We start from the raw sequence: 18,268 nt of genomic DNA on the forward strand, positions 1-18,268 counted from the left end.
TTGGCCCCACCTCTGTATGTAGGTCACCCTCAGACGTCTGTTCCCCGCCCAGAAAAGAGGGTGTTAAAGCAGTGGCTGATTAGGGCTCTCTTGCTCACTCTGGCCAGGGAGAGGGAGAGATACGGCAGTCACAACTGGGATGCAGGGAGTGTCTGTAGTGGCAGAGGTTGGCCTGATGTTGCAACAGCCTGAGGTGTGCCATGTGTTCTCCCGAAGTTGGCCCTGGATCAAGGGACCCTGGCAGCGGCATGCTGCACAGGCTTCCGGGAGGGTGTAGGTAGTGACCTGCACTTGCACACAGGGTCCTTGGTGGCAGCGTCAGTAGTGGTAGCGGTCCATGCCCACCTCTGGCGTCCGAGATGATAGCCAGAGCTCGCGCCCACCTCTGAAGCTAGCTTATGGCTCTCTGCCATCTGTGGGCACACAGAGCAGAAAGCCCCTCTCCTCATGCACCCAGAAACAATGCTCTCTTGCATCTCTGGCAGGTCCAGACTTTTCCCCTGACTCCCTCCCAGCTGGCTATGGTGCACTAGCCCCCTTCAGGCTGTCTTCACACAGCCAACCCCAGTCCTCTCCCTGGGATCTGACCTCTGAAGCCCGAGCCTCAGCTCCCAGCCCCCACCTGCCCCTACAGGTGAGCACACAAGCATCTCAGGCTGGTGAGTGCTGGTCGACACCTAACTTCTGTGCGGGAATCTCTCCACATTGCCCTCTGCACCCCTTTTGCTGTGCTCTCCTCTGAGGTTCCAAAGCTCCCCCCACTCCCATCCCCAACAGTGAGGGGGCTTCCTAGTGGGTGGAAATTTTTCATCCTCCACAGCTCCCTCCCAGAGGTGCAGGTCCGGTCCTGATTCCTTTGTCTCTTTTTTTATTTTTTCTTTTGCCCTACCCCAGTTCATGGGGATTTCCTTGCCTTTTTGGAAGTCTGAGGTCTTCTGAGGTTCAGTAGGTGTTCTGTAGAAGTTGTTCCACATGTAGATGTATTTCTGATGTATTTGTGGGGAGGAAGGTGATCTCCCCGTCTTACTCCTCCACCATCCTGAAGGTCGCCCCCAGGATTTTCTATGCATAGTATCATGTCATCTGCAAACAGTGACAGTTTTACTTCTTCTTTTCCAAATTGGATTCCTTTTATTTCTTTTCCTCTCTGATTGCCATGGCTAGAACTTCCAAGACCATGTTGAATAATAGTGGCAAGAGTGGGTACCCTTGTCTTGTTCCTGATCTTAGAGGAAATGCTTTCTGTTTTTCACCATTGAGAACGATGTTGGCTGTGGGTTTGTCATATATGCCTTTATTATGTTGAGGTAGGTTCCCTCTGTTCCCACTTTCTGGAGAGTTTTTATCATAAATAGGTGTGGAATTTTGTCAAAAGCTTTTTCTGCATCTATTGAGATGATCATATGGTTTTTATTCTTCAATTTGTTAATATGGTGTATCACATTGATTGTTTTGCATATATTGAAGAATCCTTGCATCACTGGGATAAATCTCACTTTATCATAGTGTATGATCCTTCAAATGTGTTGTTAGATTCAGTTTGCTAGTATTTTTTTTTTAATAAAGAACTTTTTTTTTTTTTTTTTTTGGCTGTGTTGGGTCTCCGTTTCTGTGCGAGGGCTTTCTCTAGTTGTGGCAAACGGGGGCCACTCTTCATCGCGGTGCACGAGCCTCTCACTGTTGCGGCCTCTCTTGTTGCAGAGCACAGGCTCCAGACGTCCAGGCTCAGTAGTTGTGGCGCACGGGCCTAGCTGCTCCACGGCATGTGGGATCTTCCCAGACCAGGGCTCGAACCTGTGTCCCCTACATTGGCAGGCAGATTCTCAACCACTGCGTCACCAGGGAAGCCCCAACAGTAACAATTTAAAACACACAAATGAACAGACAAACAAAACCCCAGATAAGTGGTAAAAGCAAAAACAAACAAGTAAAAACAAACAGAAAAGAAAAAAAACGAAGAACCACACACATACAAAATAAGAAACAAAAACAAGAGAACAACCAGACAAACAAAAGAATCCCAAAACAAAATCAAACAATTAAAAACAAAACTAACAAAAAGAAAAATAAAAAACAAAACAAAAGCAGAATGAAGATTGAGGGAAGAAGCAAAGAAAACAAAACAAACATACAAAAACGATTTTAAAAATGTAAAAAAAAGATAAGAACAAATAGAACAGAGGAAAAAAGATAAAAGCAAAATGGAACAAAGGAAAGAAAAAAACAGGAAAAAACACAGAACAACAGAAAAGTATCCTAAAAATAGAAATATTAGAAAATTAAAAATACATTAAATTTTTTAAAGTAAATAAAAATGAAAACAAATAATAATGAAAAAACAATAGAACAAAAGAAAACATAAAAAATATTAATAATTATATTTTCCTGGGGTCTCAGCTGTCAGTTTTCTTGCCCCCACTGTGAGTCACAGCCAACCTCTGCCTCCCCAGGGGGCCCTCCAAAACCTCTATATAGGTCTCTCATCCTTTTGTGGGCACTGTCCAGGCAGCTCAGACTCTGACTTGGCGCAACTCCCATGTGTACTCGTCCCCAAAGTCCACAGTTGCTGGAGCTAGACTGGTTTCAGTAGTGGGAACACTCATTGTCCATTCAGATACTCCATAGATGTAGGGTTTACCAAGCTGATAGCAAGGATTTAATCTGCGGTTTGTGCAGCTTCACAGAAAAAGTTTTGTTCCTCTTTCTTAGTTGCCCCGCTCCTGGGGCTCAGCTGTGGTTTTAGCCCCAGCTCTGTGTGTGGGCAACCCACAGCAGTCTGCTCCTGAGGCTGCCCCAGAGCACTCAGGCCTGCCCTGCTGAGGACAGGGCACAGAGGTGGCACAACTTCCTGGGTCATGGGGGCCCTGGTGGCAACTGGTGTGCAGGAAAGCTGGCAGCCACCAGTGTGAGGGATTCAGCCCTAGTCAGAGACTTTCCTAGCGCCTGGCAGCCAGCACAAGAAGGCCAGCCCTGGTGGGGTCTTTTTCTAGTGCCTAGTGGCAGGTGTGAGAAGGCCATCCCTGGTGGGGGCTTTTCCTAGCACCTGGTGGGGCAGGGGCTGGCGTGTGGGGAGATAGAGGCTGCAATGGTGGCTACATCTCCTGAGCATCACTCAACAGTGGCACCTTGCTTCTATGGCTGTCTGGGTTTCCTCCACAAGCATTCCTGGTTTTGGACTTCCTCCCTCTCATCCCCTCAGGCTGTCTACTCACAGCCATCAGTGGTCCATGGATTTGCTTTCCAATCCCCACATTCCAGCTCTCAGCCCCTGTGTGTACTGACACACATCCCAGTCTGGGGTGCAGGGCTGTGGCATGGAACATCTGTGTAGGTCTCACTCTGTCCTGTCTGCCACAGAGCAGCCATTTCACCCTCCTCCAACAGCTTCAGATGTTCCCCTTCTGTCCCAACTGATTTCCCCATTGGTGAGGGGGCTTTCTTGGATGTGGGAACCTCTCCTCTGCTTCAGCTGCCCCCCAAGGGCACAGATTCTGTCCTGCTTCCTCTCCTCTTGCTTTTCCCTTCTTTCTTTCATCCTACCCAGTTATGCAGGGATCTTTCTTGTCCTTTCTGGTGTCCAAGGTCTTCTGCTAGTGTTCAGCTGGTGTTCTGTGAGAATTGTTCCATCTGTAGATGTATTCTTGATGCGTTTGTGGAGCGAGATGAACTCCACATTCTCCTACCCCTTCTCCATCTTGGTTTCTTGAACATCGTATATCTTTCCACCCTTTGCGTCATGTTTAATTTCTTTCATCCTTTCTTATATTTTTCAGAGTACAGGTTTTTATCTACTTAGGTAAGTTTATGCATAGGTATTTCATTGGTTTTCAAGTGACTTGAAAATGGGATCGCTTTCTTAATTTCTGTTTCTGATAGTTCATTGTTAGTGTATAGCAATGCAACATATTTCTGTATATTAATTTTGTATCCTGCACCTTTACCAAATTCATTGATGAGCTCTATGTGTCTTTTTGGTTTTTTTGGTACCATCTTTAGGATTTTCTATGCATAGTATCTTGTCAACAGCAAATAGTAATGGTCCAATTTGGATTTCTTTTTTCACTTTTTCTAGTCAGATTGCTGTGGCTAGAGCTTCCAATACTATGTGGAATAAAAATGACAAGAGTGGGCATCCTTGTCTTGTTCCTGGTCATAGAGGAAATATTTTCACCTTTTCACCATTGAGTATGGCTCACCACTGGCTTATCGTATACGATTTTTATTATGTTGAGGTATGTTCCCTTAATACCCTTTTTCTGGACAGTCCTTATCATAAATGGATTGAATTTTGTCAAAAAATATCTGCATCTATTGAGATGATCGTATGTTTTTTATTCTTCAATTTGTTAACATGGTGTATTGCATTGATTGATTTGTGGATATTGAAAATTTCTTGCATCCCTGGGATAAATCTCACTTGATCATGGTGTATGATCTTTTTTGTTAACTGTAATTAGCACATTTTTTATTTTAATATGAATCAATGCTTCTAAAGGCCCTGAAATGGATTTAATCTCTAACATAAATTAAGCTCTTTCTACAAGCTCCTTCATACTATTAACATGCCAAATTTTTTCTTGGTATAAATCACAAACTTCATCCTTCAAATAATCCCAAGCATATACGCAAATAGGCTAAAAGTAATTATGTTTTATTGTAAATTGTCCTCTGGGTTTCTCCAAAAATCCCAAAGAAAGGAGATGGAAAGCAGACCTCCTGCTAGGATCAAATTCTGATTAATCAAGAAGAAGGAACTATGTTTTTGGTAAAAACCAATGATGGTGCTTTCTAGCCAGAAGTCCTGCCTGACACAGCCTGATGCAGGCAGGCAGGCAGCCAGGTTTGTGTTTTCTCCAATCACTTGTGTTTGCACCTTCATCCATCAGGCTGAACAGAGAATCAATAACTAGTTGCCTAGCAGGATTTTTTTTTAAGTTATGACTTCAAATCCTTCATTTGATGGATGCTTAATGTAGATTATATTGACTGAGAGTTGAAAAGTTGCCTTCTGCAGGTTTGATGAGTTATCATTTTCTGCCAAATAAAGAAATTTCTATAAAGGAAGAAAACTTACTTTTCTGGGATTTGCTCTTGCCCTACAGAAACAGAAATGTGGCTAAGAGGCTTCAAGTGGAAACACCAGACAATTCAGTTGTTACCAAGGACTATGCCTGCTTTTGACAGAAAACTCCTCTTGTTCCATGCATATATTTTAAAAATCACTGTTCCTTTTTGTAGGAAAGAATTTTTAAAAGGTATTTTCTTTGAAAACTCCAAAGCAAAGCAAAATCTATTAGATACCTGGGATACGGTCCTAGAATAATCCTAAGCAAGAATCAACATATATAAAAAGATGTCACTATCAAGATTCTGATTTATCTTACATGCATTCCTGTTTATCCAAAATGTTTCCAAATTCTGTGATATTTTTTAAAATTTAGATTGAAAAGAGTTTCTAGAGAGTGCCAGCTTTGGAAATGGTCATGCCTCCTTTCCATATCTGTAACTGCTTTGTCCAACAGTGAGAAACATACATTTTATGTTAAAAAAGTAATTTTCTTTCAGCTTTACTGAGGTATAATTGACAAATAAAATTATAATATATGAAAAGTGTACCTGTGACAATTTGAGGTACATATACATTATGAAATGATGCCTACAATCAAGTTAATTAACACATCCATCACCTCATATTGTTACCTTTTTGTGTGTGTAAGAACTCAAGTTTTATTCTCTTAGCAAATTTCAACTGTACAATACAGTATTATAACCATAGTCACCATGTTATACATAAGATCCTCATACGTTATTCATCTTATAACTGAAAGTTTGTACCCTTTATCCCCATTTTCCCCACTTCTGAGCCCCTGGCAACCACCATTCTACTCTCTGTTTCTATGAGTTTGATCTTTTAATTTCTTTTTTTTTTTTTTTTTTTGAGATTTCACTAATAAGTAATACCATGAAGTATTTGCCTTTCTCTGTCTGGCTTATTTCACTTAGCATATTGACCTCAAGTTTTGCCTATGTTGCTGCAAATGGCAGGATTTCCTTCTTTTTTATGACTGAATAAGATTGCTGTGTGTGTGTGTGTGTGTGTGTGTGTGTATCACATTGATTGATTTGCTGATATTGAAAAATTCTTGCATCCCTGGGATAAATCTCACTTGATCATGGTGTATGACCTTTTAAATGTATTGTTGGATTCGGTTTGCTAATATTTTGTTGAGGATTTTTGCATCTATATTTGTCAGTGATATTGGCCTGTAATTTTGTGTCTGTGTGATATCTTTGTTTTTGTTATCAGGTGATGTTCTCAAATGTGTTTGGAAGCATTCCTTTCTCTGCAATTTTTTGGAATAATTTGAGAAGAATAGGTGTTAATTCTCTAAATGTTTGGTAGAATTCACCTAAGAAACAATCTGGTTCTGTACTTTTGTTTGTTGGGATTTTTTAAATTACTGATTCAATTTCACTATAGGTAATTGGTCTGTTCATACTTTCTATTTCTTCTTGTTTAGGTGAGAGATCGTACATTTCTAAGATTTTGTCCATTTCTTCTAGGTTGTCCATTGCATTGGCATATAATTATCTGTAGTAATCACATAATTCTTTGTATACCTGTGGTTTTGTTTGTAACTTCTCCTTTTTCATTTCTGATTTAGTTGATTTGGGCTCTTTCTCTTTTTTCCTGATGAGTCTTGCTAAAGGTTTATCAATTTTGTTTATCTTTTCAAAGAACTAGTTCTTACTTTCATCAGTCTTTCTATTGTACTTTAGTCTCTATTCCATTTATTTCTTGCTGATGTTTATGATTTATTTTCTTCTACTAAATTTGGGTTTTGTTTGTTCTTCTTTTTTTAGTTCCTTTAGGTGTAAGAGTAGGTTGTTTATCTGAGACTTTTCTTGTTTCCTGAGTTAAGCTTGTACTGCTATAAACTTCCCTCTTAGAACTGCTTTTGCTGCATTTCACAGATTTTAGATCATTGTGTTTTTGTCTTTATTCCCCTCAGATTTTTTTTGTTTGTTGAAGGTTTTTGGTGGTTTATTTTTAGTAATTGTTTTCTAGTATAATAGCTTTGTGTTCAGAAAAGACACTTAATACTATTTCAATTTTCTTAAATTTACTGAGGCTTGTTTTGTGGCTTAGCATGTGGGCTATCCTGGAGAATGTTCCATGTGCACTTGAAAAGAATGTGTATTCTGCTGCTTTCGGATAGAAAGTTGTAAATAAAACTTTTAAGTCTATCTGGTCTAATGTGTCATTTAAGGCCAGTGTTTCTTTATTGACTTGTTGTCTGGATGATCTGTCCATTGGTGTAAGGGGGGTGTTAAAGTCTCCTACTATTTTTGTGTTACTCTCACTTTACCTTGATGTCCATTAATATTTCCTTTATGTATTTAGGTGCTCCTATATTTTGGCTGTGTATATATTACAATTTTGTAATCTTCTACTTTGATGAATTATGTAATATTCTTTTTTTCTCTTGAAATACTCTTTGTTTTAAAGTCTAATTTGTCTGATATAACTATTGCTACCTGTCTTTTTTTGTTCTCCATTTGTATGGCATAGCTTTTTAGGATTTACATAGGAATTACTATATAGCACAGGGAACTATATTCAATATCTTGTAATAAATTTTAATGGGAAAGATTTGAAATATATATATATCCTAATCAATTTGCTGGACACCTAAATCTAACCCAATATTGTAAAGCAAGTATGCTTCAATTTAAAAAAGACAAAAATAAGGAGAATTTCAGACAAACAAAAGCTGAGAGAATACACTGAAGCAGACCATTACTATAAAAAATGTTAAAGGAAGTCCTTTAGGTGAAAAATGTTAGATAGAAATTTGGATCTACACAAAATAATTGAGTATCAAAAAAATGGGAACAGTTTCTTTCTTCTTCAAATAATTAAACATAAAATTACCATATGATCCAGCAATTCCATTCCTAGGTATATTAAGCCCCACTGACCTTTATAGCATATACTCCTAGGTATATGCCCGAAATAATTGAAAACAAATAATCACATATACATGCATTTACATGCACGTACATAAAGACACTGTGCACAATAGCCAAAAGATGGAAACAGCTCAAATGCCCATAGGCAGATGAATGGATAAGAAAATTGTGATATATACATTCAATGGAATATTATTCAGTCATAAAAATGAATGAGGTACTGATACATGCTGCAATGTGGATGACCGTTTAAGACAATATGCCATGAGAACAAAGCCAGATACAAATATCACATTTTGATGATGTTATTACTATATCAAGAATAGACATAGTCATAGAGACTGAATTCAGATCAGCAGTTTCCAGGTGTTGGGGGTAGGAAAGATGGGAAAAACTGTTCAATGAGTAAGTGGTTTTACACTGGAGTGATAGAAATGTTTTGGAAGTAGATAGAGATGTTAGTTGCACAACACTGTGAATGTACTAAATACCAATGAACTGTCATTCACTTTAAAATGGTTAATATTACTTTGTGAATTTCACCTCAATAAATTTATATATTTTATATATAAATATAATATATTATATATGTGGTTCCATTCTCCCCTGGCCTGCATAGTTTCTGCTGAAAAGTCAGCTGATAGTCTTATGGGAGTTCCGTTGTAAGTAACGGCTTGCTTCCCCTTGCTGCTTTTAATATTCTCTATTTGTCTTTAATTATTACCATTTTAATTACAATGTGTCTTGATGTGTTCCTCTTTGGGTTGATCCTCTTTAGGACACTCTCAGCTTTCTGGACGTGGATGTCTGTTTTATTTCTTCTCTGTTTTGTTCTTTAGATTTTCCAACACTTAATTAAAAACAAGCTTCTTACTCTGTGCGTTCATTCTTCTCCCGAGTTCTTTGATCATCTTTACAGTCATTACCCTTAAATCTTTCCTGGGTAGATTGCCTATCTCAACTCAGTTCTTCTTCTGGAATTTTATTTGTTCCTTCATTTGCTAAAAGATCCTCTGTTATTTCATTTTGCTTAATTTTCTGTTTTTATTTCTATGTATCTGATAGATTGGTTATGGTTATTGGTTATGTTTCCTGAACTTTGAGAAGTGGCTTTTTGTAGATGTACTTTGCATCCCGGAAGTACAGTCCTACTGGGTTACCAAAGCTATATGCTCTAGAGGTGCCCCTTATGTTGGCTGTGTGGGCCCTTCTGTTGTGCTAGGCTGGCTACTGTGGGTGGTCTGGTTAGTTAGTTGCCACTCTCTGCCTTACACAAAGGCCACTGGCCCCTGAATGTTAGGGCTGGGTCATGAGGCACTTGGCTGCAGAACCCCAGGGATCCTGGGGCTAGTGCTGGCTCACTGGCAGTCACATTAGGGGTTCAGGAGATCCAGGGGCTGGTGCTTATCCAACAATGAGTGAAGCCAGGTCTTGGTGCTTGTGTCAGTTCGCTGGCAGGCAGAGCCAAGTCCTGGGGTCTGGCTTCAGGGTCCAGAGGCCCCAGAGCTGGTGTTGGAGTGCTGGTGGGTCGGGACAATTCCTGACACGACTATATGATCCAGGCTCTCTTAAAGCTTGTGTTGGCTTGATTGTGGGTGGGGCCAGGGCACAGTCAGTCCAGGGCAGGTGCTGGACTACTGGTGGGTGGCTTGTATTGCAGGATGCAGGACTGTGGTTGTCTTGCAGCTGGTGTCTACCAGCTGGGGAATGAGCCTGGTCCTGAGTCTAGAGCAGGCTTGCTGGTGGTCAGGGCCAGGGGTTCTGGGGCTGGCGCCTGCACACTAGTGCAGAGTCTCTAACTACAGGGCCCTAGGGGTCCTTGTTCTAGTTTCTGTGCACTGGTTTGTGGAGCCTGGTCCTGGTCCTGCTGGGGGGGAGGGGGGAGGGCAATGTCCAGGGGTGGCTGTGTGCTCCAGGGGTTTTAAGGCAGCCTTTCTGCTGGTGGGTGGAGCTGTGTCCCCCCTAGTTAGTTGCTTGGCTTGAGGCATCCCAGTTCTGGTGCCTATAGGCTGTTGGGCAGGGGCAGGGTTTAGTCTTGAGGCTAATAAGCTACACCAGGATTCTAAAATGGCACATGCCAATAAGTGTCCATGTGGTAGAAGGAGCTCCAAAAATTGGCTTCCACCGGTGTCTGTGTCCCCAGGGTGAGCTGCAGTTACCTCCTGCCTCTCCAGAAACTCTCCAAGAACAGCAGGTAGGTCTGACGCAGACTTCTTTCAAATTACTACTTATGGCTGAGTCCAGGAGGGTGTCAGATTTTGTGTGCATACCTTAGGTGTGGAGTCTCTATTTTTCTCAGCACTCTGGGACTCATGAAATTAAGCCCCACTGGCCTGTATAGCCAAACGTTCTGAAGGCTCAACTTCCTGGCACAGGACTCCCAGGCTGGGGCGCCCAAAGTGGGGCTGAGACCCCTCACTTCTTGCAGAGGACTTCTGCAATTGTAATTATTCATCTGTCGGTTACCCACCTGGAGTTCTGGGATTTGACTGTACCACCATTCCACCCCTCCTACCCGTCTTGTTGTGATTCTTTCTTTATATCTTTAGTTGAAGAAGATCTTTTCCAGTAGGTTTTGGTCTTTTTCATTGATGGTTGTTCTATAAATTGTTGGAATTTTGGTGTGCCCATGAGAGGAAGTGATCTCAGGGTCTTTCCACTCTGCCACTTTGGCCTATCTTCTCCTTTTGGTGGTGTCTTTATGATTTTCTATATACAGTATCATGTTATCTGCAAACAGACACTGTTTTACTTCTTCTTTAACAATTTGGATTCCTTTTATTTCTTTTTACTACCTAATTGCTATGGCTAGGACTTGCAATGTGATGTTGAATAAGTGAGAGTGAACATCCTTGTCTTATTCCTTAACTTAGAGAAAATGCTCTCACATTTCACCATTGAGTATGATGTTAGCTATGTGCTTGTCAAATGACCTTTATTATGTTGAGGTATGTCCATCTATGGCCATTTGCTAAAAGTTTTTATTATAAATGGATGTTGAATTTTTTCACAATTTTTTTGCATCTATTTATATGATCATAAGATTTTTATTCTTCAATTTGTTAATGTGATGTATCACATTGATTGATATGTGGATATTGAACCAACCTTACATCCCTTGGATAAATCCTACTTGTTCATAGTATTTGCTCCTTTTAATGTATTGTTGAATTAGGTTTAGCAATAGTTTGTTGAGGCTTTGTGCATCTATGTCTATCAGTGATTTTGGCCCATAATTTTCTTTTTTGTGTGTGTGGTATCTTTGTTTTTGGTATCAGAGTGGTGCTGGCCTTGTAAAATGGGTTCAGAAGTGCTCCTTTTCTGCAATTTTTGGAATAGTTTGAAAGGGATAGGTGTTAACTCTTGTTTAAACGTTTGGTGAAATTCACCTGTGAAGCCATCTGTTCTTGGGCTTTCCTTGTTGAGAGTATTTTTGTTACTCATTCATTTTCATTACTGGTAATTGATTTGGTCATAGTCTCTATTTCTTCCTTGTTCAATCTTTGGAGATTGTGCATTTATAGCAAATTGTCTGTTTCTTCTAGATTGTACATTTTATTGGCATATAATTGTTCATTAAAAGCTCATGATCCTTTGTATTTCTGTGCTGTCAATTGTAATGTCTCCTCTTTCCTTTCTGGATAAAACCCAATAATAATGATGAAAAAAGACAGAGAACAAACCCAAATAGCAAATAAAAACAACACCAAAAATGAACATTACTGTAAAACCTATAGTCATCAAAAAGACAAAGGATATTGAGAAAAAACAAAAAAACAAAAAACCTCTGACAATAAACTTGACAATTTAGAAAACATGGATAAATATTTCAAAGAACACAAATTACCCAAATTGCAAAAGAAGAAATAAATAATTTGAATCCTCTGATATCTATATAAAATATTGAATTTTTTAGAGCCCAGATGGCTTCCTTCATGAGTTATTCCAAGAATTGAGAAAAAATTATATAGCAATCTTACACACATTAGGATATAAAAAAGAGGAAATAATCTCCAACTTCTTCAGCAAACATAATCTTTGTTTCTTGAAATACAGTTGATTTGCAATATTATATTAGTTTCAGGTATACTACAGTATGAGTTGACATTTGCACACATTATGAAATGAAGGAACCAATCTTGATACCTAGGCTTAACAAGGATATTTAAGAAAGTAAAATTATACCACAATATCTCTGTAAAGCATAAATGCAAAAATTGAACACTCATTCATGGGCAATAATGAATTAAGGGAGAAAATGAGAACATTTTTCCTCTCTCTTCCTAATTCCTACCTTTCACCTTGACCTAAGTGGTGTATTCTGTATATTAAATCTTGTCAGATATATCATTTGCAAATGTTTTCTCCTATTTTATGGAGATCCTTACCCGTAATCAAATTCATGGCAAGGTTTTCAAGACAATAAGGGAACTAATAAAAACCACTATGCCCTCCACATAATGAAGGAAGAAAAATAAGTTTATGAAGAATTTACTCTCACATATGTATTGTTTTAATTAAAAATATAGATTAAGTATAGAACAGTTATACACAATGTTAACTTTTGTTTAAGAATGAAAGCTAATTTACACACATACATATATATTCTATTTGCTTGTAGCTCCATAACTTAATATTATAAAACACATAATTATATTGAAGAGTATACAGGAATTATCTTAAAAAGTAAGACTAATTAGGAAGCACATGACACAAAGATTAAATATAGAGTAATACTAACTTAGGAAGAATGATACTGGTTTCAAAGCTTCAAGTCAGAAAAATGGAACAGATAGACAAACATCAATATATGAAAGTTTCATGTATGTCAAATGAAGCATCTTTTTCATAAAGAAAGGTTCACTTATTTTGCCACATGTACATAAAATCACTACAACTTTCAACTTACACAATGTCACACATGTCATACTATATCTTAATAAAGCTGGAAAAAAATAAGGTCTATTTAAATCCTGCCACATATACCTCCAGTTCCCTTTTCCCAATGAGCTCCAGTTTACCTTGGGATCCTGAGAAAAACTGTCATTAAATGATTGGCATTACAAGTGAGAAGAGACACATTTGCAATGACACCAGTAGCATCTGTATCTCACGCTCCACTCCAAAATAAATTACATTTAAATAAAATATTTAAGTGTAGAAATTAACACTATAAAGGAGCTATTATAAAAATGATATTTATAAAATATTCGAGGTAGAAACACCTGTCTAAAGATAGTCATTTGTGGATACTAAAATTTGAACCTTGTTGGCCATTTCTAATTTAATTATTAGAAGAGCTACTTAAGATTGGATTTATGTATAAAGAGGAGTTCCCTTTTGGAGACTTCTGTACAGAATCTCATGGTGTCCTGAGGAATACTGAGGCAAAATTGAATTGATTTAAATAACTTTATTTCAAACAATGTTTATATTGATTACATTATTTTCAAGGTAAAGATTAAATATATCATTTTAACCATATTCAGTTTGTCAGACTTGTCCTACGCTAAGGAATTAGAAACATTCATTTTGTTCTTCATTAAAAAAATTCTACCTGAACACTACTCTTGGTGGTGATGCTGTACTTTTAGATGGCGGTATCTAAATTCTACATTTTTGAAACAGGAAGACAAGAGTACAGCCATTTTGGAAAAGGACGAGGGAATGGCCATGAGCCAGTGGGCTTGACAAGCCCAGTAAAACAAAGCACCTAAAAGCATAGGCTTCTGAGACAATAACCAATGACCCACAGGAGTAAAGATTTGCTCTCTCTTTGTTCCACCGATGTATGTACATAGTTTCCAAAGAACAAAAGCGGGACTATAAAATCCTCCACCTAGCAGAGTCACCCAACTCCCAGTTCCCTGAAAGATACAGATAAAGGCCTGACACACATTCTTAAGTTGTTTTTATAGGAAGCAGATGCCCACTAGATAAAAACTACTGACCACAAGAATACAGACCCCAGACAGGTTGAAACCAAAAGGTCGATGACGCTTGAAACTTCACCTTGATGCCAACCAGTCTGAGAACTGAGCACAAGCTGATCAAGCACCCTGTGGTCCCCTCCCTCGTACTGCCTTTAAAACCCTTTCTCTGAAAGTCCTCGGGGAGTTGGCACCTTTTTCTGCCTTCTCCCTTGCGCACAAGCTATCTCTTTCAATAAAAAGCTTTGCTTTCCTAAGAGTCTTGTGGGAGTGATATTCATTTCTATGGTATTGCTGTCCAAGAATCTGGAGAGGGTCCAGTAACATTTCCTTCATTTGGGATGTCTCATAGGTGAGCACACTGAATCTTCACTAAAATGCTTGAGAATATATTTCTCATGTGCATAATCTTTTTCTGAGATTATAATCATATGTGATTATTTTAGTCATTGGGAAGTATGCTTGAGACCATGAGATATGATAGCTATGGAGTTGCCTGACAACACATGATTTATTAATTAATCAGGAATTCAGCAAAGTGCTTCCTTTCATCATTTTTCCACTGGTTCCCAGGCCCTTCTTCACCCTCACATGCACTCAGTCTGGCCTCACATGAGTTTCTGGGGTTCCAGTTGAATCAATCTTCTGTAGGAGTAGGACTCTAGCAATACATACATACCTCTATCATCAAACACCATTCAGTGTCATGTGACCTTAATTCTATGTGTAAACCTATAAAACATATATAAGCAAATATATATATAATATATAAATGTATAGACATTAATTTATATATAAATTGTTTTATATATAAATCTGCAAATAAATATTAAAATGTAAACTTATATTCCTGTATATCCTACCCTGAATAATTTCAAATGGTGTGAGGCAAGAAAGGCCCCTTGGCCTTTGCCTATCTCTTCATAATGGCTCCTTTTAAATCTGTGCTCTTTACTTCTAATGATGTAAGATCTCATGTATCAATAAGATCTGCTTTATGGAACAGCTTAGACCAGGTGGAGACAAGTAAGCAGTATGGTTGGAGAGACAATATCACATTTTATAAATAAGAAATAAGAAAAAATACACGATGGAAAACAGATCTCAGAAGGGCACTTGCTGATATGTACCTAAAAAGAAGGGCAATTGTAACATATCAAATTTCAGTTAAAAATATTGACACTCTATGCACGAAAGCTATCCAAATAAGGAATAGTTGTTTCACTTCTAATTATAATCTTGAAAATGCATATAAAAATATATATATATATTTACACACACATACATATAAGATTGTTAAATATATATAAATGTTTCAAAAGAAACATGTAAGGACAAAAGAGGATAGTGGCTTCTATAAAAGAGTGGAAACTTGGAAACCCCCAGATGAGACTTTCAATACCCACAAGGAACATTTTGTGTTGCAACTCTTAAAAAGTTACATACATAACTCTTCACGTGTACTGATTGGCCAGTTGTTAAATTCCAGTTTTATTCATGATATGACAAGTAATCAGTTATTTAAATATTTTAGTCTATGTCTAATAACAATTTTTTTTGTTGTTTTATTTTAAGGTAGTGTGTAGTTAGAGGATATGAAAGAGGAGTGGCATTTTGAGTAGTTTATAAAAACAAAATTGGCTTTCTAGTGCTGGTTGGGTTGATAAATGTTAGTATCTTTTCTTCTGAAGCTTCTCTATTAACGGAAAACTCAGTGATATATTCTGTTTTTCAAAGGTGAATTAGGGAGCATGTGATAAAACAACAACAACAACAAAGAACTTTTGCTTGAGACCAATAAAAAGCATCAGAATTACCAAATAATTTGAATTCAAAGTGTGATGGCTTTGTTTTGATGGAGATGTTTCACAGAGAGTTCCCTTGTGGTGGTTTGATTTCTCTAACTTGATAATTACTTGGTGTCCCAGGGAGACTATTTATTAAAAATAGGTCAGTTTAAAAGCATAGGGGCTGAACAAAGATTTAAATTAACTCTCATAGAACATGAAAGAAAAAAAAAGGCTTTAAAGCAGACTTGTTTTCTTTACTTAACAACTTCCTGGAGCTGGGAGCCCTGCCAGTTAAACCGCTGCTCTGGACATGTCAAGGGACTTGTTAGAGCACTACAATGTAACAATAAAAAGTTATAATTAAATAGAGGAAATTACAAGCACTTGCCTCTGTAGTTTGGATCCCAGGAGAAGAGCTTGTTTAAACATCCCTTGGGCTTCTAACTCAGCTCTCCCTGCATTCTAGACATTAATGAAGCCCCAGGTTCACTTAAGGGGAACTTGACAACAGTGAAATCAAAGAGAAACTTTGAGGAAAAGTTTTAGGTTTCTCTGGGATCAGATAGATGCCATGCCATTCTTCACGCACAATGCATGGGCCATTTGCCTATCATTAAACACATTGTGTCTGTGTTTACAAGTGTATTGGCAGTGGGAGGATAATAGTGTACTCATTAATTTGAAGTAGTGGAACAGCAAAATGAGCTCTCCTTGGTGCCTGTGGGATCATTTAACTCCTATGCTCATGCCTCATGAGGCCCTTCTGCACATGATTAACCACTGGAATAAATTGATCATTCCAAGTACAAACTCTTTTCCCTGACATACCACTTATTTCATTATCTTGAAGATGTTAACTCCAGACTCATAACTTAGCTTTATTTTAATATTTTGACTATGTCACAGCATTTGTGGTAAAACTGTCACTGAGCTAAAAATATAAGTGGGTATTTTAATGGGTGTAGAAACATATGCTGTTCAACTCTCTTACTTCACAAGAGCTCTTGACTGTTTAAATTTTATACAAAATTTCACTTATTCATAAAGCCCAAGAACTGGGGCTAGAATATTCAAAAGCAAAAACCTATAAATGGTATCAATATGGTAAAACATTTAGTCGTCAGTGAAAGATACAAAAATTATAGGATAGACTGAATTGACTTATGTCAGCCTTCCTGTTAAAAAAAAAAAAAAGTTTTATTATCTTGGAGAAATTCTAGGATAAGGAAAGCTGCATTAGCTTTCTCACCTTCCTGCTACTTTGATGACTATGCTCCAGTGCAAAATTATTTTTACCATTTTCTACTTAGCTACTGTTCTAGCTTCTCAAGTAGCTTAACCATATCTTTTGAATTGAAACATGTACTAGGCCTCCCACATCCTCTGTACCGTTTTTTCCTTGTACTGATTTAAAGAGAGTATTTCAATCCTATAAAAGTTTAAGATAATAATATAATTATCATTATTATTTCATTATACAACAGATGTTTATAATGCTTCAAATATTTAATTAATTATCATTTGGAAAATCATAAAATTTTCAAACACACTGCAGGTATTCTCTGTGTATCTTATTAAAGATTGCAAAACTCCATAGCTGTTTTTGTCATCCATTACCCATATGCTTACCTCATTCTCTCCGTATTGTAATAGCTTTTCATATTTCTTATCTTCTTTTCTTTGTTATATACTGGGCAAATATCTCATTACTATCTTCTAATAAACTAACTTGTTCTTTGACTAATGTTGATTCTAGAATGTATCTCATATATTTTATTTTTTATTTCAGTGAATATATCTTATGTTTCCAAGATTTCTGGTTTTGTTTATTTTATATCCACCTCTCTTCCTTTCACCCTTTCTGATTTGTTTCATAATTTCTTGTTCTTTTAAAATAAAAGTTATGCTTCTTTTCATTAAATTTAAAGTGTGTGTGTGTTGCAAGACTCGTCTTATCCAAAATATAATACAGATTCCACCTGTAACAAGTTTCTATTACTGTATTAATTTTTCTTAATATTAAGCTTAACAATCTCTCTCTCTCCTATCACACAAACACACATACACATGCACTCACATATACACACACATTATATATATCTTGGCTCTTACCATCTGTGCTTATCCTTTCTATCTAGCAGCTGTGTAACTTTCTCCCAGCAGCCATCTGGGATTCCAACTGAAAACTGCTTCCTGTGATTTATTATTTTAATTTTGTACCTCATTCAGATATCGTGGATATAGCAGGTCCAGAGTCAGAAGGTAGTTTGTCTCAGCTTTTTAGCAGTGATACTGAGCCTTTCTCCTCAACTTCCCAACCTCAAAGCTTCCCATTAAAATGTTAAGCACAGACAGCAGCTTGACTAACTTGGATTAGTCCTTTAAAGAGGCCAGAAACCCATCATGTCCTCTGACTTCACATCAACGCTCTTATTCCAGTCCATCATCTCTTGCATGAGCTCGTTAATCATCTTTATCCCTGGGAAGCCACAACACTTTGTCCCTAGTGACAGAGCCTGTAGTTAAGACCCGCCCAATTTGCAACATTTCACCTGTTTCAGATCTGCAGATATA

General features: G+C 37.8%; 1 protein-coding gene across 1 annotated transcript in view; it reads right to left on the minus strand.

The window, feature by feature from the left end:
• Positions 1-227: 227 nt before the first annotated feature.
• Positions 228-18,268, minus strand: part of LOC133090653 (centrosomal protein of 78 kDa-like) — a 45,823-nt gene continuing 27,782 nt past the window's right edge. The window contains 1 exon segment of the mRNA XM_061189032.1: positions 228-413. Coding sequence (XP_061045015.1) covers positions 228-413 — 186 coding nt within the window.

This window comes from Eubalaena glacialis, chromosome 4, assembly GCF_028564815.1.
Source record: "Eubalaena glacialis isolate mEubGla1 chromosome 4, mEubGla1.1.hap2.+ XY, whole genome shotgun sequence".
NCBI lineage: Eukaryota > Metazoa > Chordata > Mammalia > Artiodactyla > Balaenidae > Eubalaena > Eubalaena glacialis.